The following is a 27681-nucleotide window of genomic DNA, read 5'->3' as shown; positions in this document are numbered from 1 at the left end:
TTTTTTCAAACTTTTAAAAAAGTGCCAGGTTTTCTATTTTATCTATTTCCTAACATAGTCTTACAAAAATATAAATCATATTAAAGTAAAGTAGCCCTGACTGTAGATGGTGCAGAGCTCCGCCTGCTCAGTGCAGCTATTCCCAGCTCCACTTGTACAGCAGCATTGAAGCTCCTTTGTGAAACCCTAGACTTCCACAGAGAATAGTCTGAAAAAAAAAAAAGGCTGATGATTTATAAAAATCATCCTATTCTGCCTGATTTCAAGAATGGCTGGTTTGTGCTTCTAGAAATGTGACCATTTTCTTGGGATCTGAAGTGTGTGTATAGTTGCCACCTTTGACCTCCCTTCTGCCTTTTCACTTTAACCAACATTTTATTCTTATTTCTAGCCTTATCCAGCCAGCATGGGCAGACATTTGCTGTGGGTATTTGAAAAATATGGTACATAAGAGATTTCCTGCAATTGTAGCTAAAAGTAACACGCCAGTATTGTACCACAATGAACAGCCCGTCCCCACCTGCCTCGCTTCCCATCTATAGGATATGAGCAGTACTTCCCTCCACCGAATTGCTCTGATGTAGGTGGGAAGGAATTAATAATCTTGGAGCTATACTGATCATTTAGAAATTCTTTCTCCATCTATAAAATTGCAGCAGACAGGCTTACAGAAAAATCTCCTTCATCACCAGTTGATGGCTTTGTTGTCTTAAAGGAAATAACAAAATGAGCAGGTGTTGGGCACTGCCCACACCCAGACAGCATGGCCAACTCTTACAGAGTGCTTTGCCTCAAGACTTGGAAAAAAGAGTGGTGAGGGAAGGAAGGTCATACAACCCACATAGTCAACTTAACCTTTTCCTGTTCCAGTCCTTGTGTCTTCCATCCTTCTCCCACAACAACTCTGGTGATGAGTTTTCAAGTCAGACACTACAAGAACAGGAACATTTTTTCCTTTACATATAAATGCAAGACTTTATAAGAGGATTTCCAAACAGGGAGCTACTATGATGGTGCAGAACAATAAAAAGAGTTAACATGTCATATGCCAGGCTTGTGCTGAGTGCCTTTATATAGTTTATTTCATTTAGTCCTCTCAACAACTTTAAGAAGTAAGGAATATCGCCTGACCTGTGGTGGCGCAGTGGATAAAGCGTCGACCTGGAAATGCTGAGGTCGCCGGTTCGAAACCCTGGGCTTGCCTGGTCAAGGCACATATGGGAGTTGATGGTTCCTGCTCCTCCCCCCTTCTCTCTCTCTGTCTCTCTCTCCTCTCTCTCCCTCTATGTCTCTCTCTCTCTCCTCTCTAAAAATAAATAAATAAAATTAAAAAAAAAACAAAAGAAGTAAGGAATATCAAAATAAGAACACTGATGTTCAGAAAGATTAAGGAACTTGCTTAGGTCTCAAAATAGCAAATAGAAGATTCAAATTCAAGCAGCTTGACTCCAGATTCTGCATCCTTAACCACTCGAGCTTTAAGTAATGTGACAGTTGACAAGCAGTTTCTGTGGCACTGGGGATCTACCTTCCTCTCTTAAACGTGCAAGATGAAGATATTATTTCCTCTGCCTCTATCTATCATCTATCTATCATCTATCTATCTATCTATCTATCTATCTATCTATCTATCTATCTATCTATCATATATTTTTCTGAAGTGAGAAGTAGGAAGGCAGAGAGACAGACTCCTGCATGTGCCAGACTGGGATCCACCTGGCATGCCCACTAGGGGGTGATGCTCCGCCCTTCCAGGTCATTGCTCTGCTGCAGCCAGAATCATTCTAGCACCTGAGGCAGAGGCCATGGAGCCATCTGCAGCGCCCGGGCCAACTTTGCTCCAATGGAGCCTTGGCTGCAGGAAGAGAAGAGAGAGAGAGGAAAAGAGAGAGAAAGGAGATGGGGAAGGGTAGAGAAACAGATGAGCGTTTCTCCTGTGTGCCCTGACCAGGAATCAAACCTGGGACTTCCACACGCTGGGCTGAGGATCTACCACTGAGCCAAGGGACAGGACCTGCCTCTATCTATTTAAAATAGAAGACGATCATTAAAATTAGAGGGAGGGACAAATTGACTTCATTGAAATAGGGACTGGATACTGATGGGGCTATAAATAGCTCTGTCTGCATGTTAAAGAAGCAGTGCAAGAAGCCCAAAGTAGTCCCTCCATAGTGTGTGAGGAAAGGGATGAAGCTGGACAGCTGTGCATCAGAGAGACTGCAAGAGAGTGCTAGTTGGGTGGCATCTGAGCTCTCCCTGCATTCGGTCACTGAGTGGAATAAACAATTGAAACTTCAACATGTATCCACATCCATGGTAATTGTGCTCCTTTCTTCTGTTGTTTTTGTATTTATCAAGCTAATTGGATGAAGGGTGAAGATTTAATACAAATTCCCAATGTGCTGTTTCCCAGGTACTTAACTTGGAAAAGATTTGAACTTAGTATTTAATATGACATTACAGAAGTACTATCTTATCTCTGAAATAAGTGCCACAACTTAGATGAGACTATGATGTTCAGAGATTTAGGTTGAGTGAAATCCAGATCAGTTATTGAGCTGTTGACATAGACTCATTACAATGGGAAGAGCTGGGATCTTTCAAAAAGATAAGAGTCATGATTTAAATTTGAAAAAAAAAAATAGCTCATTGGCAAGAGCTTGGAAAATAATGTAGCAAAGCCTCTGACGTGGAACACCGGAGACCCACGTTTGGTTCTGGCATGGCATAACTGTGGGCAAAACACTCTGTCTCTTTGGCTTGAGTTTCTCTCTGTGAAAATGACGGAATAGATAGATGCTGGTGAGAATTCTTTCCTGCCCAACCTATGTGATTTTTTTCTTCTTAGTGATAAAACACAGTTATGTAGATTTTGACCAGGATTTTTTCCTTGGAGTTTTTCCCTTGAGGCACATTATGGTCATTCATAATACTGACGTTGGAGCAAGACAGCTTGGATTTGAATGTTGGTCCCACTATTTATTAATTGTTATGAGTGTTGCATATTACTAACCTCTCTGTGCCTTACTTTCCCCCTCTATACAATGGGGATAATAAAGTACCTATTTCATTAAGGGTCATTATGAGGAAGGAATAAATAGGTTAACATATATAAAGCTCTAGAACAATGGTTGGCACATAATAAATGCTGTATATGAGATTGATTTTATCATTGTAACAGTGCCACCATTGACTTCTGCTGCTGCTAAGTGGTTTCCAGGAGGAATGAAAGGTTTCATTTTTAAAACCGAGAATTCCCTGAGATCCTTGGGGAGTAAGGCTTAGAATAGCCTGGTAGGTATATTTATAATCCCATAAGGAGCATTAACCAGTTATACTGAGCTTGCCTGTATGCATTCACTCCCACATGGACTGACTGCTCTTCCCACTGTTCTTCTCACTAAGGAAGCAACCTCTTGGCAGATTTCGGGTGGAAGTAGAAGAGTTTTCACCTTACTCTGAAAAGTAAGCTAGACGTGGCTGTAATATCCCGGTTCAATGATGTCTGATGATAGGCACAGTGACTGAGAATATAGGTTCTATGTTTAAGTCTCAGCTTTGTTACTTTGTAACTTTGCTGCCTAAGGCAAGTTGCTTAACTTCTCTGTGCCTCTGTTTCCTATCTCCACAACAGGAATAATAATAATAATGATAGCGACTTCCCATTATTGCTATGATCATTAACTGGGATAATATAGCAAAGTCTCAAGAAAGATGCCAGGCATATAGTATATGTTTAGTAAATTGAAAATGTTATAGTTACTATTATGCTTATTATATCATGTGAGGAGAATCTTGCTCTGTGAGTTATCAGTGACCTCAATGGAAAATATCAAGGACCACATACTGATAAATTAATGAATTCTAATTACTGATTTTATATATGGGGAAAGATCCATGAGCTGATTCACTTAATTCAAAATTGATGACTTATGATTGGTTAAATTGAAAAAAAAAAATACCTGCCTAGCAATAGAAGTGGAACAGAATCTCAGAGTTGAAAAGGGCTCCAAATGGATGTGTAATCCAACTCTTCCTGGGCATACAGCCCCTGACTCTCTCCCAGGTGCTCAGCTGGTCCTTTTCTCTGAAGGTGGAAAAAGTTTAATTTTGCTCCAATATGTCTCTAGATGTCTGCCCCTCTGTGATGGTTCATGGAGTGAACCATCACATAGGGGATGTTGAAACATGAGCAGACTGCTCATTGTGATGGTTTATTTTGGAATCTTTTGTAGTATTTGTGGGAAATCTAGTCTCTTCTGACACTCAGCTTTGCTGGTCCTCCCATGGCACTGGTCACAGCTGATAGAATTGAGTGGGCTGCCAATGATGTGCTCCTGGGTTTTTGAACTAGTTGCTCCAAAAAAAGAGAGAAACATAAAATTTTAATGCCTGTGGGCAGGAAGTTTAGAGCCGCAGAATTTAGCTCTAGACCTGAGAAAACATCCAGATGTTAAATGATCCACAAATGATGAAGCAGGGCCACAGAGGTGAAGGGATCTGGCTACAGGGATTCGACCAGTTAATGTGAGTGTCCTGAATAAGAATTATGTCCACCACCTCTCTCTGGTTCTCCAGCATAGGGGTCAGAAACGTGTCCTCTAGAGAGACAGGCTGCCTGATTCTAATCTTGATTCTTCTGCTATTGTCAGTGTGATCATTAGCCAGTTGTAGACTTCTTTCTGCCTCAGTTTTCTCACTTGAAAAATGGGAACACTAATAGGGATTTTGTGTGGATTAAATAAGATAATATGTGTAAGGAAGTCACTTAAGACTGTTCCTGGCACATAAAAAGTATTATTATTTGTGTTTTTTTTTATTATAACTAGTCGTTCAAAGAACCTCAAAAATATCAATTCTTAAATAAGCCAGAGAATAAACGTTTTGACCAGGCTGGTGTTTAAAGTATTTCCTGTCACTTAAAATATGTTTTTTTAAAAAATTTTATTTCTTCTTAGCTTCTGATTTAGAAGTGATCTTTGGGATCCATCTGTGAACCAGCAACCATATTCTTCCCCAGAATCATTGTGAGACTTTTGGATCGAAGGAGGAAATCTTCAAAAATGATTTCTTGAGCCCTGGCCGGTTGGCTCAGCGGTAGAGCGTCGGCCTAGCGTGCGGAGGACCCGGGTTCGATTCCTGGCCAGGGCACACAGGAGAAGCGCCCATTTGCTTCTCCACCCCTCCGCCGCGCTTTCCTCTCTGTCTCTCTCTTCCCCTCCCGCAGCCAAGGCTCCATTGGAGCAAAGATGGCCTGGGCGCTGGGGATGGCTCTGTGGCCTCTGCCTCAGGCGCTAGAGTGGCTCTGGTCACAACATGGCGACGCCCAGGATGGGCAGAGCATCGCTCCCTGGTGGGCAGAGCGTCGCCCCTGGTGGGCGTGCCGGGTGGATCCCGGTCGGGCGCATGCGGGAGTCTGCCTGTCTCTCCCTGTTTCCAGCTTCAGAAAAAAAAAAAAAAAGATTTCTTATTACTTATCATTTCCAATTCACATTCAGAAAATATTTACAGAGTAGTCTGCCACATGCCTGGCCTGAGATAGGGCCGGGAGGGAGGGGTAAAGGTGGGTGGTCGGATATGCCCTACTCTCATGTTGTGCATGGGTGAGGAGGATGGTTGGCAATTAAACAGGTAATTCTGTCACAACACTGGAGGGAGCACTACTAGGGCAGGACAGAGATATTTGACAGCACGTGGGAGGAGCCCTGACCATGATTTAAGGCAGTGGTTCTCATCCTTTCTAATGCCGTGACCCCGCAATACAGTTCCTCATGTTGAGGTGACCCCAAACCAAAAAAATAATTTTGGTGGCTACTTCATAACTGTAATTTTGCTACAGTTATGATTTGGAATGTAAATACCTGATATGCATTATGTATTTTCCGATGGCTTTAGGCGACCCCGCTGGGGTCGCGACCCACAGGTTGAGAATTGCTGATTTAAAGGATCAAGGAAAGGCTTTGGGGAAGAAGTGATGTCTATGCTGAGACCTGAATGGCGAGTTAGATTTTTGATTAGTCTGGATGGCAGCAGAAGAGTATTACACGCACAAGGAACTGTGTCAGTGGGGGGCAGAGTTCAGGGTTGGGATAAAACACTGGGTATTCACCAATTTATTCAACACTTAACAAGTGTCTATTAAGCACTTACTATGCCACAAGCATTGCTTTACATAATGGGCGCATATTGCTTAACAAAACTACGATGATGTCTGTATTTGTATGGAAGTTATGGGAGAGAAGAGAGAAATAAAGATGAAAAGTGCTATGAGGAGAACTGCTTAAGGCAGGATGATCAGGAAAGTGATTGAGGTAGAGTGACAGTCAAGCTGACAACTGAGTGATGAGAGGACAAGCCAGGGGAGGGAGGGTTCCAGGCAGAAGGAATGGCAAAGACAAAGACGAAGAATTCAAAGGCAGGCATGATCTGGGCATGTTGGAGAAACTTGAAAGAGGATCAGTCTGCTGGGATGAGGGAATGTAGGGAAAGTGATACAAATAATTCAACGGCTATTTGGTTTGGGTTATAGGTGTTGCGAAAGGCATCATAATATTTCTAGTAGAAATAAGATCACATACTATATACACGATGGATGTCTCTTTTGAAAATCAGGAAGCTTTTGGAAAATCTCAGTTGCTAATCTCAATTGGCTCTAGGTTTTGATAGCTGAGACGAAGCCGAAAGCGTATTTTCTGTCATGGTTGACTAGTCTGCACATAAAGCACGTGCACGGGTAACTGTCCTCTTCCCAGTTATGAGCACGTGTCAGCAACGCAACAAATCATCAGGACTGCCCGGCTTAAAAAGAGGCTCATCGCATTAATTAAGGCTGTCCCAATAGCTTCTCCTGGGTTCTAACCATCTTTGTCTACCCCCGTGAGCCATTTCTCTCCCTGTTTTATTCATTTGGGCCAAACTTTGTGTTTCATCCATGCTTTAAATTCTTTTTGTCCAGTTTGGGACTGCTTGGTCCAGGCTAATTGCCCATGCTCTTCTGTTACTCCTATTGTTTACCTCTGTCTCCTTGTGGCCTCTGCAGGAGACTCATGGCTCTTATTTCCTCCCAGTTAACAGCTTTGGAGATGATGAAGAGCTGTGCACATCTTCTGACACTGATGAGGAGGTGATCAAACAATTTGAGATTTCTGTGTCCCGGTCCCAGAGCTTCTGTTCAAGAGCGTCTGAGAAAGGCAAGCAGAAAGGATCAGAGCAAAAACGCACATTCCGCCGCTTGCTCTCCACCGGTGAGGAAGACAGCACACAAGTGTCTGCATGTGAAGGTATTCTTTGCATTAAACCTTTCCTGTATCCAGACCGGGGATGGCCACCGGGAAGAACGTCTTTGAGTCATGTAGCCCCAGAGAGGGAGAGAAAATGGGGCAGGACCCAGAGGCTGGGACAGGGAAAGGGTTGCTCCACACTTTGCAGGGGGCTGTCCTGCAGGGCACTGGGGAAGAGGATGGATCAAATGTGCTGAAACCCTGGACCCCTGATTTGTGGGACCCCCTCCTCATTGTAGTTACTGCTTTGTGCATTGTGAACATTAATGAGCAGAACAATACTTATCAAGCTTTATAACACCTCTTCCCTTCGGATAAGTACAGAAATTTCACATACCTGCCTGCTCTTGTGATCCTGTGCCTTTTCTCCCATTTGCAGCCATGGAGTCTATTTTCCACCTAGCTCTGTAACCTTAAAAGATTTTTGAAGCCTTTCTTTTAATAGTTTGTATTTTAAAGACAAGAGGTATGTTTTATTTTCCAAATGAAAACGTATTATAATATTGAATAACCTTTCTCAAACAACACATGTCCTGCACCTTCTCCCTCGTTCCCTGTAGTTTCTGGCACCCCATTCCCCATTTCACATGAGACTTGCTGGGCGAGAGCAAAGTCGTAGCCATCCTCTAGCGTCTTTACACTAAGTTTACCTTCCACGGAGAGGAAGGAGGACTCGCTGTGGCAGGGTAAGCACAGCTTGTGATGGAGGGAAGATCTTGTTAGAGTCCTCCTCCCTCCCCACCACTTACACAAAAGTCTATCTGCAAAAAGAACCATACAATATTTCTTAGTAGTTTCTTGAGTGAAGGTCAGGCATCTCTTTGGACCTTTTATGCCCAGAGCCCCGAGTAGGCACGGGACATTGGGAAAGGGACAGGTCTGGGAAGTATATTTGGTAAAAAGCTATGGAGCATGTTATGTGGTCCACCTTAGTGATGTGGTCTAAATGACCTGGCTACTCTATTTTTTCTTGCCTTTTGGGTTTGTGGTCAATCAAACCATTGAGTTTGTAGCTCTTGCATGTTTTTTGTTTGTTTGTTTGTTTTTTGTTTTTTAAACAGTGGTAGAAAAAGGAAAGAGCAAAATTAAGAGGAGATAACAGAAGAAATTTCTGACTTGACATGTGGATGAAGCAGGCAGAAAAAGAACACAGAAAAAAAGGAGAATTAACAAAAAGAACCCTATTATCCATCATGTGATTTTACATATTGATATGGGCAACACAACATATTGTATTGTTATTGTTTTTAGCCCAAGGTAGGCTAAGAAATAAATGACTTATGCAACCAAAGCATAGTACTGACCCTGTGCCAATTTGCTTTTTTGCTCTCTCTCTCTCTCTCTCTCGTGTTACATCACAGCATTCCTCTCTCTCCATTGAGAAGGCAAATGTTAGCTAATGAAAGTTAATAGCAGTTGATTCCCTAGGAGTAACTTGTTTAATTCTAAAGCTAATGGCCCCATTTCCCAGAAGCCTAAGTGTCTAGTTTCTGATTTATACAATTGGCTGATGTTCTGAGAGTTCTGACAACCACTCTAACCCTCACCCTGCCTGGAATTAGCATCAACTTTTGTCATAAGTGGTGATTCTGAATTTTTTGACAGATGGTGACAGAGAAGGTAAATTTTTCTCTCCTGGAGAGAGGAAAAAGTCCACTATAGTAAATGAATTACCCGTAGATTATGAAGAGAACCAGCAGGATTTTCATAGGAATGAATAACTGCATGCTAAATTTTAGGTTATCAAATGTCATGGAAATGTTAATGTAACTTTTATTACAAGATTTTTTTCTGTGTCATTTTTTTTTGTTCATTTTTAGGTCAGTGAATTTGTTTCAGCAATAAAGAATAATGAAGAGATGAAATGTACTCCCTGAGAGGATTTTTTTTTTTTGCTTGTTATTTAGCTATTTTTTTTTCATTCTACCTCAAACATGATTTTCTAAGATCAAATTTAATTGTAAACAATTATTACTTTAAAAACTCATTCAAAATGTTGGACCAGTGAGATTAAAGGTTCAAATTCAAGTAAAATCTGAACTGTGAATGAGTTACTGGTGGGTTAGCTCATGTTTGAGCTCAAGGAGTTCCTTCATTCTTGATTGAATGGTGAGATTATTCTAGAATCAAGACAATGCTATCTTCACATGCTAGCTAAGTTCTCTTCTGTCCCCTATATCTGATGTAGTGTTATTTGTCATAAAGTTTTAGTGCATTCCTGATAATATCAAAGAGGCTTGGGCTAAGTGATTTGGATCAGAGGCTGTGCTACAGAATAATAGTTCACTTATTGGAGGGTTTTTTTGTTTTTTTTTAATTTTTGTGCCAAGACTTCTTTTTGCTAGTGAAATATTTAATTATTAGGGTATTATAAAGAAGCTAGACATTACCTTTCTGGTGGCATTAAAAATGGCCCAAGTTATCCTCTTATGCCCAGAATTTGTGTTTGGTTTTATTTGGAATGGTGTATCAGTCAGAATTTTATATGTATCAAGGTGATATCAGGGTGATATAAAGGGTGGGGCAAAAGTGGGTTTATAGTTGTTCATATGGAAAATCATACAATAATTAATAAATAATAGTACAAGAATAAATTCTTCTGTGTATTCACAATAAACCTACTTTTGCCCCACCCTGTGTGTGTGTGTGTGTGTGTCTGTGTATGTATATATATTCTTATATGTAAAGAGTGAGAGAGAGAGAGATTGCAGAGAATGGCATCTGCAGTTTGGGGTCTGGCCAGGTAACAGAGCCCCACAGCTTTGAAATGCCTAGGAAAGGCTGTTGGGAAGGCTAGGCTTACACTGTTGGGTGTGAGCCAAGGTGAAGTCCACGGTGAAATTTTGTCTTCTCCAGAGACCCCTCAGTTCTCCTTTCAAGGCCTTTTAACAGGCTGATTATGTAAGATCATTTCGTTTACTTAAAGTCAACTGCTTACGGGCTTTAATCACATCTACAGTGTACCTTTACAGCAACACCGAAATTAGTGTTTGAATAATTAGGGCTTATAGGTAGGCCACATAGACACATAAAACTGACTATCAAGGATGGTGAGCAAAAGTATTTCTATATGAGTGGTGGTGGGAGAGAGGAGTTGGGGAGCGTAGAAGAAAGTAATGGTTGTTCTCCATCAAAGTGGGGTATGGACTAAAAAATTTAAGAGCTTCTCGGCTGAAATTAATATGGTTGATGCGACATAAGTATGGCCTATAATTTCTGTGAAACCAGGATACATTTCCCTGACAATAGGCCGTTACTTTTCCATGTGTGTTTAAGGTGACAGGGTCCTCTTTCACTTGAAGCACGGGAGCCTGCTTTATGTAACAGTGAATCACCTTTTCTTCCCCTGCTTCTTCCAACTCGACTTGTTCCCCAGATTTGCTTGTCGAATTCATCCTTGAGTGTCTGTCAAGGAAAATGGTTTGTTATATTAATATAGTTCTTAATGTTTTCCAGTTATGAATAGCTTTTCAAGGCTTGATGAAGCTTTTGAAAATTCTCTTATTACTGATCTAGGTATTATCACCATAGGAGCTGAAGTCATGAGGCCATTTTATGGGGGTAATTTCTCAGCAAAGTTAGATTTTGTTCTGAAATCCTGCTGAGCACCACACACGTTGATGGATGACCCACTGTTTAATAGGACGTTTTAGTCTTCATGTATGTGAGGAATGGATGTGCTAATTAGAGCCTGGGAAGAATTTTCTGCTTTGTATTTTAGGGTTTTGCATATGGAACATTCTTCGTTCTGTCATTTTTTTCTGTGGCCTTTTAAAAAGTGTGTTTGCCCAATAATTTAAAGTGTGAATGTAAAAATGTTATGGTGTCCTAAGAAAGAGGTACCAAGGGGCCTGAAAAAAAATAACAAGGCAGAAAGGGAATGTTCTAAATGGCTTGCCATGGTTTTGCAAAATCCCAAATCAGGAGCCTGAAGTTCTGCACTGAGGACCAGGTTTGCCTGAGAATGTTTTTATATGGTTTGCAAAGGTGGTAATATATTTCTAAGTTTGCATGTTTAATATAAGTAGGTCATATACTGTCTGGTACACTACTGTCACCACCACTCCATATTGCGCACACTTAGCTGCTTCAAGTCTTTGTTACCTGCATAGCCTTTGAAGTGATTTGAGGGTGTGGTGAAGTCCACTGGGAGATAAAGACCATGCAGTGCATGTTTGTGGCTTTAGTGCTTTCAATGAGCTGATGTTCCAGCTAGAACTTTAAGACGAACAGTGGAAGCAATGGCTGCCGTGTAGTGTATAAATAAAAACTGTATTTATGATATGTACTTTGTTATCCATTCACTGTTCCATCTGTATCTTTAGTTTTCTCTCATCCTGGGATGGGGGAAGTTTGAGGGCCAAAGAGATAAAACATCCTTGGCTACTCTTTGGGTGCAGGAGGCAAGTGCGGGTGAAAGCAACCGTTTAGACAGACACTGTCAGTTCCCCCTTACTCTTAGAGGGTAAACCTAGGCATTGAAGGAGAGGCAGGGGTTGGGCAGAGTAAGGAGGTACGGGTGAAGGAGCTGGAGAGGGTTAAGGGGAGGGAGAAGGAGAGGGAGAGGAAGAAGAGAAGAAAAGAGAAGAGGAGGAGGAAAAGGAGGAGGAGGTCTGAGGAAAATACCGAGTTTGAATGAATCAAGGAAGATTCAGGAGTTGTCGAGGCTTTAGATGGGCAGGCAGCAAGGAAAGGACAAAAGGGAGGGCTTGAGAGCCTCTTTGAACAGAGGCAAGTAGCATTCTTATGAGCCAGTGAGAACACAGGTGAGAGAGAGCTGGGAGGTAGTAGAAAATGAGGTTTGCTAGGTTGGATGAAGCCAGTTTGGTCCATACAAGTATGCAACGCTAACATTTATGGAAAGTCTGGTGGCCACCTGACATATTATTTGATGCATCTCTCTTATGACTTCTATCATCATTTTATAGGTAAGGACACAAAGGTTGAGACAATTCCAAAATTTAAAGTTTTTAAATCCAGCTCATCTGAATCTAAATCCAGTGTTCATTGCATGGATCAAGCAGGGAACTTTCTACTTGAGAGAACGCCTAACGCCTTTTGAGCAGAGGATAATATGTTGAATGTGGAAGAGAAAAGAAAAAGTGAGAGAGTCAGGAGACCATATAATCTCAATAACAGATGGCTGTTTTTGCTTTCTAGCTCCATCCCCAAAGTCATGTGATTATTAGCTCCAACAAAATGCTAATATGTTTAATTTATCCTCCTAACAGAAGTGCATATCCTTTATACTCATATTATTAGAAAGTATTTGCCCTACATAATGAACTAATGGTCTTTTTGATTATCTGGATCAACCTTATCCATCATAGGAATTATGTTTCTGCAGGTGTTATTTTGTAGATTTTGCTTTTGAGGTCTTGATTGGTGTAGTTACTATTGCTCAATTTCTCTAGATAAGAAAGTATAACATAGTACCATATCTGAAATAGTTTCCTTATTACATATTTAGATTTGGATGGAGTCAGGCAACTGAATTATTCTGGGAACCTGTCTTATGTTGAAGATGATCCCATCTCTGCCCACTCACAGTCCCCATGTGAGGTTGGGGAGACGGGACACCATGGTGCATTTCCCCGAGAGACCAGAGGGGGCCGCAGCCTCAGTCGCCAGTCCACCGAGGGCAGCTTGGAGATGGAGACCGCTTTCAACAACCGAGGTCTGGAAGACTCCTACGCCACCGACAGCTCCTCTGCGTGGAGTCCAGAGGCAAGTTATTTGTTTTCCACTCTTTTCTTGCTTCAGTGTTTTGTGCTCTTGTCTAGCTCTTACTCTCCTCCATCCTTCAGGGAAAAAAAATGTCTCCATAAAGAAAACAGTGCCTTGAAAAACAAAGACCTAAAGAACTTTTATTTAAATAAGTTTTTTGTTCCAGTGACCAAGATCCAACCCCTATGTGGACTAATAAAAAAAAAAAGATCAAAAGTTTTTTTCAAAATTAAGAAAGAAAGAAAGAAAGAAGGAAGAATGATGGCAGAATAGGCCCAGTCATCTTTTTTACATAAAGGAGTTTTTAGTTCTTTAGAGAGACTGGTTTGTTTCTCTTATGGTTTCAATTACGTGGACTCTATTTTTATGTAGTACCCCAAATCTTGAGTAATGATTGCTTGAATATGAGAATTATTTGAAAATTAAACTAAAATGCAGTGGCCCTCCAAATGAAATTACACGAGATATAATGATGACAATCTCGCAGTACATTTGTTAGCTTTTAATTGAATTGAAAGTTTAAGAGATGGCATTTGTCTGTAATGACCCTTTGGCCATTTACTTTGCTTTCTTTTTTTTTTTTTTTTTTTAACAGAGACAGAGAGAGTCAGAGAGAGAGATAGACAGGGACAGACAGACAGGAACAGAGAGATGAGAAGCATCAATCATTAGTTTTTTGTTGCGCATTGCGACGCCTTAGTTGTTCATTGATTGCTTTCTCATATGTGCCTTGACCATGGGCCTTCAGCAGACCGAGTAACCCCTTGCTCAAGTCAGCGACCTTGGGTCCAAGCTGGTGAGCTTTTTGCTCAAACCAGATGAGCCCGCGCTCAAGCTGGTGACCTCGGGGTCTCGAACCTGGGTCCTTGGCATCTTCGTCCAACGCTCTATCCACTGCGCCACCGCCTGGTCAGGCTACTTTGCTTTCTGAAATATATCTGTGATAAAAGAGGCTTCTCCTAAATGTATTTTTCAGCTAAAATTTACTCAGGAATATGCTTGCCCAACCAGAGGTATGACTGGAGGTGATGATGTAGAAACTACCATTTATTGAGCAAATACTATGTGCCAAGCACTGTGATAAGGATTTTACAAATATTATTTTCTCCTACAGGCATTTATGGTTACTCTTTATTAGCTAGATCCCTCCTATAAGGATTCTATAACATTAAGAGATCTTAAACAGTGATGTCTAATACCTTTATTGAAATTAATTTTGATGAAATAAGTCATATAACTATATAAAACTTTAATGTATCTTTGTGGGGCTAAAGGGAAGAGAAGGGTGAATGCATTTTGTTAGTATCAGTCTAAGAAAATAAACAGGGTGAATCTCTTATTAGGGCCTGGACTGTCATACACACCAAGCGCTCATCAAGGAGAAGAAAAAAAAAAAACCCAGAAAATTATTCCAAATCCTTACTGCTTACACCCTGGGACATGTAGAGAGAGCGTGAGGAGGCGTGCACTGTGCGTGGTTGGCCGTGAGTTGGTATTCCTGTTAAGAAAGGGAGATGGTAACTCAGATATGTGGTTTGTGGCTTGTTAAAAGCAGCCCTTCATATAGAGACACCCAAAAGCTATTAACCTTCTAAGTTTTATAAAAAAAAAAAAAGTACTTTTCTCTCCATTTACTGCTAAGAGTCATATCAAATCCCACATAGTAACATTTAACATTTAAAAATATTCTTTTTGGCTCTCTCACCACAAAAAACACACAACAGAACTGTTTACCTGCCTGGAGATACTTCATCCCTTGACCACTAGACCTTTTGCCTGGGAGTTGCTATCTCCAAGTAGGCGCCCAGTTGCCTGCCTCACGGAGCTTTAATAGAAGACTTGGTGTTGAGGGCACTGAATGTTCTCAGACTCCAAAAATACCCAGACATCTCTGTGTGCTCCATTCAACCTCCTATCTATTTTGAGACGAAAACTGTAATTTGTGCTCTTACAGTAGAACCTCAAATACAGCTCGGAGGCAGTTCCTGTAACTGCCTGCTTGGCAGGGCTTAGCTCGCCTTTGAAGAATTGATTTATTTGCCTCTTAGCTGTATTAAGAATCCTGTCTTCCCCCCCGAGTATCTGGCATCGGGAACATAGTGTGGGTCTGTTTACTTTGGGCCACACAGATGACATCAACACTATCTTACTAAAACAGAAATGCTTTTAATTTGATAGAAAATCTTTAAACCTACACGGGCTTTTTGACAGCATGGCACAAGCATTGCCATCTTAAAGAGAAACCCAGGCTGTTAAGAGCTAAGGGAGTCGTTTATTTTGACTCAGAAGGAAGCCGGTCATGCAGTGTGACTGCCCGTCAGGCTGATGGATTTTCGCGCGCTGGTCTTCCCTGCTGGAAAAGGCCATCCACGTTGTCCCGCAAACCCGGAGCCTGGTGGGAAGACAACGGGAGGGTGGCCGGTGCTGCTGAGCACACGGGGAGGCAGGTGTCCCACTTTTCATCTCTGTTCCCACTGATTAACTGGTTGGCCTTGAGAAGTTAATTAAAATCTGCCAAATGGGGATAAGAATGAAGAGATTTTTACCTTGCAGGAAGGTCAGATGGATTAGTGATATTAACAGTACCCACCTGAGGAGCGCCTTCAGTTGCCTGGCGATAGGTAGTGTGTGTTGAAATGATTAATTGCTCTGAAAATACCAGTCTTCACAGATCTTCCTTTTGGATCCACCCAGGGAGGGGCCACAAACTCATTGTCATGGGCCACCACTTGGATTGTCCCCATCCAGAGCCGGGTTTTTGCCTGTAGCAGGGTCTTACTCAGTTATTGAATAATTACCCCTTTGCCCCCCACCTCCAGGACTTTACTACAAACCTGCAGGTGCAGTGAGCATTTATCTGAACAGGCAGCCTGTTGGATGAGATAAGTCATTAACTAGGATATTTTCACCTTAGCATTGAAATTGATTCCAAAACTGGGAACTGGGAACTGATATTAAGAGCAGGGGCCTGAGAGGATGTGAAACTCAAAGTAGGGTGTGTTTCCAACTCCCCTCTCCCATCTTATTCCTTCTTTAGCCCACCCACTCACTATACTCATAAATAGGGATGGCAAAAGGTTAGGGGAAAGAGAAGGGAGACCTTGTGGTTCAATGTAGGGTTTAGGATTTTAAGCATTAATACTGGTAAATCCTGAATAGTCCTGGTTGGGCTCCTGATGATGGGGGCGGGGAGTGAATTACTTAGCCTTTCTAAGCCTTAGTTTTCTCCCTTATAAAAAGAAGGCTATTAAAATACCTACCTCATTAGGTTAATGTGACTATTTTAAAAGATAATATTTCTTAGCTGCCTTTCCCAAAAAGCATGCAATCCCCGGGAAGAGTGACGGACAAGGGAGTGAGGTAAGGAGGAATGGAGTGTCACTATGAGTATAATTGAGTTGGCACCACTAAGTATGACTCATGGCTCGGTCTTGTGGGACTGTCTTCTGTGAAGCTGTATCAACTAATCTCAGGACCTATTTCCAAGAGGAGGAAAGTTTAGTGCATCAGGCATTATTAACTCTACACACTCTCAACTTTCTATCCATGAGTGGCAAGCAGGATTCTGTGACTTTGCAAGCCTTGACAGCAACAGAGAGCCTGTGGTAGGAGCTGAGAGTTACCCGGCATGGCGGGAGGCAAGACTTCCGCCAGGTGGAAGCCACTTAGAGCCCAGACAGGCTGTGCCTGGAGGGGAAGATGGATTAAGAAGTGAGGCCAAGAAAGGCTGAGGTGCATAAAAGCACTTACAGTCTATAAAGGATTTTGTATGGTACCTGGCAGAAGGGAGGGCTTAGCATGTTGTCTGCTATTACTTAGGTTCTGGCAAGCACTGTAGCAATGATCCAGAGTAGGCTAAAATAGACGAGAGTTTTAACAGAAGACTGTGACTTGAGTTTTGAGTTGGCCTAACTCCTTGGAGACTTGCTTCTAATATTATATCTACACTAGTCAGTTGTATTCGGAAGTCTCTATGGCAACCACTTTTTATCACTTGAAACTAAATACCTCTGAATAGAAACACTCACACATGAGTGTATGCAGGCTCAGAGGAAAAGGGAAGAAGTTTCCTTTATTTTGGAAGAAGCCTAAATTTTCCTGCTAGACTAATGTAAATCTTAAGAAAGAGGGCATTTAATAGATGTCTCCTGTATGTCAAGTCCTTTAATTTTTACAGGTAGGTACTGCTGAGAAAAACCGAAGTTGGAAAGGATTAAATAACTTTCCCAATGCCATTGAGGTGGCAGGTGGCAGACCTGGGATCCCAAGGCTATATCATTCCAGAGAACTGTGCACTTTCACTTGAGCTCTGTTAGGAAGTTGTGTTGATGCATGCACATTTTTGAGGTGTTTTATTACGTATTTTAAAAAAATTAGTGATCATTTAAATTAGCAGAGTCTGGTGTTCCATTACATAAATAAGTACTGATTCTGATTTACAATAAGAAATCAGAACAAAATTTAGTTGTGGGCAAGAGCCATGCCTTCAGAGGAATAATCAAATTAGGTTGACATTATTTATAGTTAGTTGGAGGGTGGTTCCTGACAGTAAATGAAGTTCTGTTCAGTTTTCTCAGTGAGGTTATCAGATCCGACTGGCTACAGGTGAGCTGCTGTCTAAGGGTGGTATTTCAAGATGAGGGAAGCCTGTTTGAAAATAGGTAGCACCAGTCTGCTGATGGGAATAGATATTTATGGAGTCTGTTCTGAGCCAGGTATTTTTCACATCTATTAAAACCTCACAACATCACTCTATCAAGTAGGCATCTTAATGCTCTTTTTTTTTTTTTTTTTTTTTTTTTCAGCAAGACTACAAAAAAGATGGCTTATTTGGCCAGGGTTAAAAAGCTAGTCAGTGGTAGAGTTATGATTTCTGCTTGGCATTTATGTATATATTCATTCTGGGTGTCTGTGTCCAAGTCCAATGTTGCTATTCACTAAGTGGGTACTGGGGATGCCCTTTTAAGCTCTTGTTACTCAAAGTGTGATTTGAGGCCAGCTGTGACATCCTTGCAGAATCTCAGACCCCATGCCTATCCTACCGAATCATAACCCCTGGTTGATTCCAGTCCACATGAATATTTGAGAAGCTCTGCCCTAAAGTTTTCTCGCACATAGGTCAACTATCTACTGAGGGATCACCTGTTAGGATTCTTGTCTTCACGAGGTCCTGGCCCGAAAAGTATAGGCTCAGGCTTAACCATTTCCCCTGGGACTCAAGGTAAAGTTACCCCTTGGCAGTTGTGCAGTTGACTTATTTTGGACTTTGTGCCCCGGTTGGTTCCAATGGTGGTGGTGCTTTCTGAGAGGTGATGCCGGTGAAAACTCAGTGCAGAACACGGATGCTTTGTTCATTTGTTCCAAACGTGTTTGTGAAGGCTCCCCTATGCCAGGCAATGTGCTTTCACAAATGCACAGTCTGAAAAAGAAACAGACCAGTATACACACCTTTCTAATACAGAGGGACCTGGGCTACCGGTCAGAAAGTACAGGGTTCTGAGAGGGGCACAGAGTGGCATCAACTCGCTGAAATGTAAGTGGACATTGTCATTTCCATTCCTAATCTTTCCCTCTGCAACAGGAGCAGGATGGGGCCAACTTTCAGGTGCCACCTGGGATCCCAGAGCCCATATCAAAATGCGGCTATCTGGATGTCATCTTTGACTATAGAGCTGCGAGCCAGAAGCTCACAGTCACCATTGTGAGAGCACAGGGCCTCCCGGATAAGGACCGAAGCGGCATCAACGCCTGGCAAGTTCACATAGTCCTGCTGCCCAGTAAGAAGCAGAGGGGCAGGACGAGCATACAGAGGGGGCCCAACCCTGTCTTCAAGGAGAAGGTCACCTTCGCCAAGCTGGAGCCCAGAGATATGGCTGCTTGTGCCATCCGCTTCCGCCTGTACGCCGCCCGCAAGATGACCCGTGAGAAAATGATGGGAGAGAAGCTGTTCTATCTGAGCCACCTGCACCCAGAAGGGGAAATGAAAGTGACGCTGGTTCTGGAGCCCAGAAGTAATATCAGTGTGAGTATGTTAAATGGTGCTGCTAATGATGCGGTGTGTCCGAGGGTGTGGGATAGTCAGCCCTTGATTTAGTCTGTACATTCGGCCTGTGAATTCAAACACTTTTGATTTAAATTTTCATTTGGTTCTCCTCATCCTTTTAAGCCATGATTTGCACTTTATGCTTCAGTGGGTTTTTCATGCAACCATCTTCCCTGCAACCTAAGAAATGTTCATTTTAGGAAATAAGAGCACACAGTGTGGCAGCCATGGGGAACCCAGGGGTGGTGGCTGGGTCTTCTAGGCAGCTAGTAAATGGTCTTGCCAGCCCCCTCCCTGTTCTACCCCCAATATGCATTATGATGAATCTCAGAGATGGGACTGTCAAGGTGAGGTCCTTGACCGGTGTGCCTGCGTAGTCTGCAAACGTAGCCCAGAACCCCAGCCACTTCTAAGACCTTCCATTTATATGACCAGGCTTCTCTATGTGTCCCATCCTCTGCCTCTCCTGGGGTTTCAAGGAAAGACAGTACAGCTTGTATGTCTCCAAGACAGGCAACTCACTATCGCCATGGTTAATGTGCTATCTGGTGTATCACCTTTTTGAAAAGCCTGTAAAAACATCACGTAGCTATATTGGGCTATTGGGCCAACCAGTCATCCATTCAAAGATGTTTATGGAGTGCCTCCTCTAGGTAGGGTACTGTGTACTGTGTAGGGCACTCAGGAAAGGACAGAATGGGCGATGCCTCTGTCCTTGGGGAGTTTACAGTCTGGTGGAGAAGGATGACAGTAGGTAAACTATGCAGGAAGGAAAGAGAGTGACAAAGGCTGCTGTTTGTTTAGAGGAGTCAGAGAAAGTCTCTCTGAGGTGGTAGAAGCTGGTGACATGTGGAGGGTGAGGATGCCGGACGGAGCGAAGGGCACAGGCAGGTGTCGGGTGGGAGGAGCTTGTGACGTCTAAGCGGAAAAGAGCCAGAAAGGTTGGAGTCAGCGATGGGAAATCCAGCCACTTACATTTTTAATGGATGTTTCCAAATTAATATCTCCAGACTGGGAATCCTGACTTTTTGCCTCCCTAAATCCATTCCCCCTGCAGTCTTCTCATCTCAGCTAAAGGCAATTTCATCCTTTTAGTTGCTCAGGTCAAAAATCTAAGAAGTCACTTATGACTTCTCTTCTTTCCATCTGACAATCCTTTTGGCTCTATCTTCAAAATACAGCCAGAACCTGACTCTACTGGCTGAAATGGCCTCTTTGTTTTCTCCCTGCTTCCGCCTTTACCCCTCAGACTATTCCCAACATGGGCCCAGAATGAGCCTTTTAAAACATAAACCCGATCATATCTCATCTCTGCTCAGATCCCTCTTTTTTTCTTAAGGTCTGAGTAAAGTATATCTGCAACTGTGAAAAAACAGAAGCCACAGGAGGTCAGGAATCCTGCCTGTACTACAGAGCTTAGGGCTGGGTGTGAGCACACCCTTCTTCCTCTGTGCCAGGCCCTGTGCTGTGAGCTGGGGGCACAGAGGGGAGTGGGGAAAACGAGTCAATATGAAAGAACTTGGAGGCTCAAAATTTTTCCATTCTCCAGTTATTTGTTGAGCATGATTATATGCAAGGCATTGAGCTGTGCACTGTGGCCTGAGAGATTTATAAGGATTTGAATTTGATGGGAGAGACAAGTTCTGCAGCAGTAGGTGCCAAAGTAGATGCTTCTGTGGAAGCACAGGGGAGGGGGTCAGCCTCACTCACACTGAGCAAATATTCCATTGTTAGGGTATCATCGTCCTGTAGGGACTGTAAGGCATCTGCCAAAACCACCCAGCCCTACAGTTTACAAACTGTACTCTAGAATCCAGGGCTCTAGACATCCATGGCTGGGTAAACAAGGTATCTTCCTACAGATATATAAGAATATTTTATTACCTTTAATGCATTTATTTATTGGCGTTTCTGACAAGATTTTTTTTTTTGTATTTTTCTGAAGCTGGAAACAGGGAGAGACAGTCAGACAGACTCCCGCATGCGCCCCACCGGGATCCACCTGGCATGCCCACCAGGGGGCGACGCTCTGCCCCTCCGGGGCATCGCTCTGCCGCGACCAGAGCCACTCCAGCGCCTGGGGCAGAGGCCAAGGAGCCATCCCCAGCGCCCGGGCCATCCCTGCTCCAATGGAGCCTTGGCTGTGGGAGGGGAAGAGAGAGACAGAGAGGAAGGAGGGGGGGGTGGAGAAGCAAATGGGCACCTCTCCTATGTGCCCTGGCCGGGAATCGAACCCAGGTCCCCCACACGCCAGGCCGACGCTCCACCGCTGAGCCAACCGGCCAGGGCCCTGACAAGAAATTTTAGGAAATGATTTTAGATGTGGAGAAGAAAGGTTTGCACAGAATCCAGTGTGCTTGTGTCTGGGGAGCCGGTGGGGGCTCCGGGAGGCTGGCTGGTTTTCCCCGTGGAGCCCATTCCCATCCGCCTTCCTGAATGAGTGTCGACCTGGTGGTCTACTCTCCTCCCCTCCTTCCAGTGTGTCTGGTGCATAGAAGCAGGTGCTCTGGAGAAGCGTGCGTGTGAATAAACCTAGCAGAAGGTGTGGGTTCTTCTCTGGGCGCACCTGGTGCCGGCAAGGTCTCTGAGATCGCAGTCCTTGTGTTGGCTTCCTTACCAAAACGTTGTAAAAGTGTTCATTTTCAATGGGATTTACTTTTCAGGAGGGAAAAGATAGCATCTGCCATATTCTTGATAACAAGAAAGCGAACTAGGGGCCAAATGTTCTACGTGGTGGTAGGCGTCCGGTGGTCATTTCTTTTTCTAGTGAGGACAAAATGCCCTTTGAATTGCTACATTCATCATGAAGCTGCAGAGAACTGGGTGGATGGGATCCATAGAAACACCCGAGCACAAATTACACAGGAGGGAATTTGGGTCTATATTAAATGCATTATTAGCTCTCTATGTATCTTAGAGGGTTTGATTTACACTAGTAATAATATCTTGGTTCATTTTGTTTTTAGAGAGGAAATATTGAATGAAGACAGCTCTTGAAACAAAGATGTCAGCTCATGATGCAGGGGCTGTCCCCCCATGACTGTGCTCCCCAGGCCCATTATCATTCACACGGAGTGCGCCCTTCCTTAGTAATCTTTGGCAGCTGTTGAGATTGGGCCACAATTTCACCAAACATAATATTGGCTTTCTGTAAGGGAGAGCAGTGCAGCATGGGCCAATGGGTTCTTTGTTTTCCTTCCCCTCCAGAGTGGAGAGTCTCCGCTCAGCCCATCTGCCGTTTCTCACAGTGATAGTGCTTCATCCACGCAGTCGCTGTCTCATGGAGGGGCGCCAGAGCTGTTGGTGGGGCTGTCCTACAATGCCACAACGGGGCGATTATCTGTGGAAATGATCAAAGGCAGCCATTTCCGAAACCTCGCTGTGAACAGAGCGCCTGGTAAGTTCATGTCTATTCCCCCAGCTCTGCCCCTTCCAGGGGCAAGTACAAGGCTGTGCTTGCTTTCATCTTAAGTCTCTAACTTTTACAATACAAGTGATCTTGGTATGGCTTAGAGAGTTTTTTACAAAGTGTTGCTTCTGGGTTTTTTAATTGCCTTTCAGTTTAACTAGATTAGAGGCTTCTTCGATATCTAGATGCATCTTGACATGAAATAGGCGGACCTCTATGTATGTATTGTTTAAGGGAAAAGAATGATTTTCAGCAGTGTAGTGTGTATGGGCAATTAAAATCTGTTAATAAGTCTCAGCTCCTCAAACAGCTGTAAAGAGGCAGAGCTCAGGCATTGGAATGAGGCGGGTCTATTTGCTTACCCACTAGCTTTGCTCTGATCTGTGCAATCTGCCTCTCTTTTCTGACTCTTGCTAGACTCATCTAGAAAAAAAAAAGATATTAACAGTGTCTTTCTCATGGGATTCTTTTGGGTGTATAAGTAAAATGATTTATGTAGAGTGTTAGCATAGTCCCTACCATATAGTGAGAATACTAGAGATGTGAGTGGTTATGGTTGTTGATGGAGGAAGATGCGAAGAAAGGAGATCTGGGGCAATACAGGCCTAACTCATCACTTTGGCGACCACCCCTGGAGAGAGGGCTCGAGCCATTCTCCAATAGCTACAGTCTGGGGGTTCAGGAAATTAGAACCAACTACCTCTCAATACCCAAGAAGTTGGAGACTGAACATGAAAATGATGCTGCTAAAAATGAGCTCACCATTAATGACCTTGCTTGTCAGCAAAAATCAGCTAAAAAGGAGCAGGAAGGTGATTTTTTTACTTAATTCTGCCTTGTGGATCTTGTGTAAGTACATCTAATAAGAGGAACCTAATTTGTATCCAGAATGCTAGCTGCAAGAGAGTCTGAAAAATGTTGTTATTAAATTTCCAGCCTTGCGAGTACAAGAAAGTAAACTAGAAGGAGGTAGAGTGGAAGGTAAGTGAGCTTGTCTCCCACTGGCACCAAAGTCTTCCTGAAATAAAGATGAAATCAGTAACAACATGGTTAGCTGCACAAGTCAATGAACTCTGGCCTTACATGTCAGCATTAGGTGAAGAGCCAGCAGAGCTGGTAGAAAAAGATTGGCTATAAAAAATCAAATCTAGTCTCTTACTTTTCCCAGTCTTTAACGATGCTGCAGTCCCTGAAGTCTCCATTCAGTGGTATCTTATTAGTTAGTTTTGTATATTAAAGCCATTAGAGCAAGATTGTAAGGACAGCCCAGTGCTATGGATGACAGAATAGACAGGTGCATAAACCATAGTTTGTGTTGGCACTCAGAGCCAGGTGAGAGCTATGTAAAATGCAAAATAGGTGCTGATTAGAAATTGAACAACGAAACTTCCTCTGTTAGATACAGCTTTGCTTTTTAAAATAGCTCTGGTTTTATGAAAGATCTGGATATACTTCAGAGCTTTTCCTGGTCTCTTTCCCTGTCCTCCTGAGGTTTAGTGAGATCTGGACAATTTGGAGGAAGAACATGGTGATGTTGCAGAGAATAATGGGCAGGTGGATCTTACAGTCACGGGCCATTCCAGTACATGCTGGGAAACTTTGTATGCTGGGTGCTAACGGGCAATACAGGGGTTGGGGAAGGACAGCATGGTAGCTAAGAAAGCATCACCTGGAGGCCAACAAACTAAGGTGCGGATTCAGGCTATGCCCTTTACTAGCTGTGAGTTACTCAAGTTTTCTGAATCTCAATTTCCTCATCTGTAAGATGGGATCATAATATATATTTTTCTAGGTAGAGATTCTGCATATAAAGCTGTGATGTTGAGGATGCTACTGTTGTATTTTCATACATTTCCACGTGAAACAAAATATGCCAAAGGGAAATTTTTCTAACAGATGTTTAAAACAAAATAGGGGGGAAATGCAAGTTCTAATTTATAAATTGATTTGATTCTAGAAACTTAAGTCAGTTTGGCATTTACAACATGATTTTTCAGAGACATAAGAGTTGCAATTTAACTTAAAATGTAAGTTATATGCTGTGTCTTTGCAACCAAAGCAATAAAGGGCAATATTGCCGTGATGCTGTTCATTAAAACAGAAACCTAATAGGGGAGACAAAAGTTTTTTGTCTGTGTAGAATGCTGGTACTTGAGGAAAATCCAGCTTAATTAGGAGAGGTTGAGAAAGTGGAAGGTTCCTTTGTGGAGATTCTGAAAGGGACATGTTGGTACTTTCAGGGACTTTAGCTGATGACGCATTAGCTGTTCATTAGGTCTCGTTTCATTAGAGCACTAGCACACCTTTGGCACTTGTCAGGCATGCTTAGGATACAGTTTTAGTTCCCATGTGGAAGAGAACAAGAGTGAGGGAATGAGAGGTCTATGAGGAAACAGCAGAATTGGAAGAAACGAGGGGAGGAGGGAGAAGGAGAGAGGATGCAAGTGAGGTGAATGGGACTGGGAGTGGGGGTGGTGGAGGGACCTTGCGAAGTGCACCAAGATGGAGGTAGAGGGAGGGCAGGATGCGGGTCCAAAGCCCCGTGTCAGAGACCGCCATGAAGGAGGGGCCTTCCAGGGGAGACACGTGTGTAGGAGCATGTCTGTGTGCAGTCATAAATCCTCTCGGCCCAGGTGCAGTTATCTCATCTGTAAAGGGGGGCATCAATCCTGTCTTCCAGGGCGGCTATGATAATGTGAAGGATGGATAGATTTTAGGGAAGCTGGAGGGCAATGGGCCGAGCCTGAGTGCTGGGAACTCTCCTTCTCTAGAATATGGGCAGTTCTGAGTCTTCCCGGAAACAAAGACAGAGGCTAGGATTTAGATATGAGAATCTTTTGTCTTAAAATATATCTATATCATGAAACAGAAGATAATGTTGAATTCACTAACTTGATTCAGTCAGATGACTGTTCTGATACTTTAAACTTGTCTTCTTAAGCAAGGTAGAAGAGTTGGACAAAGAAAGAAGTTCCTCTCCTCTATTAGGATCTTAGAAGAAACAAGCCACTGAAATATAAGCCCCCTACTCCAAACTTTTGAGTTAAAACCTTGGGGAGAAGGCTCAGTGAGGGGCAGATTTTACTCTGATAAGCAGGAGCTTGTGGGAATGTACTTAGAGATGTGAATCTCCTTACTCACCCTTCTCCCCTACCCGCCGAATTGCTAAAGCCAAAAAGACCAATTCTACCAAGCGTGGAGAATACATTCTTGACGAGAGTTGAAAATGGTGGTTTCTTATACAACTAAACATGCATGAGAAATCCAGCAGTTTTGTCCTCATTTACCCACAAGGGAAAAAAAAATCTGTGCAAGAATGTTCAGAGCAACTTGATTCATAATGTCAAAACCTGAAAAAAAGCTATCCCATGAAAAATTATGTGTCTGGGCATTTCTTCATTTCCAAGTTTAACCTCTTCTTGGTTTATCTGATAGGTAGGTAGATAGATAGTCTACCTACTATCATCTTTTTTGATGAAAGTGCCCATGCTATATATCATGTCCTCATGAATGAATAAACAAATTAAGATATATTTCTATTGTGGAATACTATTCTGCAATAAAAAAAATGAAATTAACAGAGGCATTTAATAACACGGAGGAATCTCAAAATTGTATTGAGTATCTACTGCACGATTCCATTTGTTTAAAGTTCTAAAACAGGCAAAACTCGTTGATAGTGAATTTAGAAAGTAGGAGAGTGGTTGCCTTAAGATTGGTATTGGCGCCGGACGGACTGGGCAGGGGCACGAGGGAATATTCTGGTGTGGTGGATTGTTTATTTTGATAGGGATGTGTGTTGAATGGATGTTTACATTTGTCAAAACTTACTGAATGGTACTAGGTTTTGTACATTTCACTGCATGTGAATTTTAACTTAAAATAGAAAAGAACCACAAAATATTGAACTCTAGCTAATGAAATGTATGCTGAAATGTTTAGGGTGAAAAGCAATGATGGCAACAGCTGAAATGGATTGATGTTTATTTTATATTATTTATTTTTATTGACTGATTTTAGAGAGAGATGAAGAAAGAGAGGGAGAAAGAGAGAGAAAAACATCAATTTGTGGTTCCACTTATGCACTCAGTGGTTGATTCCTGCATGTGCCCTGACCGGGGATCGAACCTGCAACCTTGGTGTACTAAGACAACGCTCTAACCAACTGGGCTACGCAGCCTGGGCTGCAATGATGTTTAGATGGACGCATGGGTATATAAGGAAGCCAACTGTCTTAGCTCAGGCTGATATAACAAAAATAGCATAGACTGGGTAGCTTAAACCCCAGAAATTTATTTCTCACAGTTATGGAGTCCGGAAACTTCAAGATCAAGGTGCCAACTGATTTGGTTCCGAGTGAGAACCACTTTACTGATTTGCAAACAGGCACCTTCTTGCTATGTCCTCACATGGCAAGAGAAAGAAAAATCATCTCTCTCATGTCTTTTCTTATAAGGGCACTAGTCCAATTTATGAGGGCTTCACGCTCATGACCTAATCACCTCTTAGAGGCCCCAAATACCATTATGCCTTCAGATGGCATCACACTGAAGATTAGGGCTTCAGTATATGAATTTTGGGAGATTATATATATACATTTAGTCTATAGCACAAATGGAGCAAAACGTAACAATTGAATCATCTAGGTAATGGGTGTATGGGTGTTCACTGTACAATTATTTCAAATTTTTAGTGCATCTGAAAATTTTAGTTTTAAAATACTGGGCAGGAGAAAAATGGTGTGGAATAGATCAGCCGAGACAGGAGGATTAAAGTAAAACAAGAGTCTTAGCCATAGAGAGGGGCTTCTGTGGTTGGCATCACACTGTTTTTTTTATTATGATGACATCTCAAGGTTGAACGCTATTCTCCTGATGCAACCTTGGACAGGACAGACAGGGTACCAGGCAGCTAAACCTGAGGACATCTCATTCAGTATCCTCCATAAACCAAAGTTATCCCATGAAAAATTATGTGGCTGGGCATTTCTTCATTTCCAAGTTTAACCTCTTCTTGGTTTATCTAATAGGTAGGTAGATAGATAGATATCTACCAACTATCATCTTTTTGATAAAAGTGCCCATGCTATATATTGCTGTGCTTCTTCAAATCATAGGTAGAATAGGAAAGATGAAAAAAGCTGTTGGTAAATTACTGAAACTAGCCCAGAGATCCTATTCAGAAACAATTTATAAACGAGGTAGCAACATGAACTAATCTTA

At 42.5% G+C, this 27681-nt stretch overlaps 1 protein-coding gene across 1 annotated transcript in view; it reads left to right on the top strand.

Moving 5' to 3' along the window:
• Window positions 1-27681, top strand: part of SYT16 (synaptotagmin 16) — a 229995-nt gene that overhangs the window by 191841 nt on the left and 10473 nt on the right. Inside the window, exons 4-7 of the mRNA XM_066276542.1 lie at window positions 7068-7280; window positions 12751-13007; window positions 18589-19029; window positions 22258-22447. Coding sequence (XP_066132639.1) covers window positions 7068-7280; window positions 12751-13007; window positions 18589-19029; window positions 22258-22447 — 1101 coding nt within the window. The remainder of the gene's footprint in view (window positions 1-7067; window positions 7281-12750; window positions 13008-18588; window positions 19030-22257; window positions 22448-27681) is intronic.

Source organism: Saccopteryx bilineata, chromosome 4, assembly GCF_036850765.1.
Source record: "Saccopteryx bilineata isolate mSacBil1 chromosome 4, mSacBil1_pri_phased_curated, whole genome shotgun sequence".
NCBI classification, from domain to species: domain Eukaryota; kingdom Metazoa; phylum Chordata; class Mammalia; order Chiroptera; family Emballonuridae; genus Saccopteryx; species Saccopteryx bilineata.
Note: the sequence above shows the minus strand (reverse complement) of the source record. Positions and strands in the feature narration are given on the sequence as shown.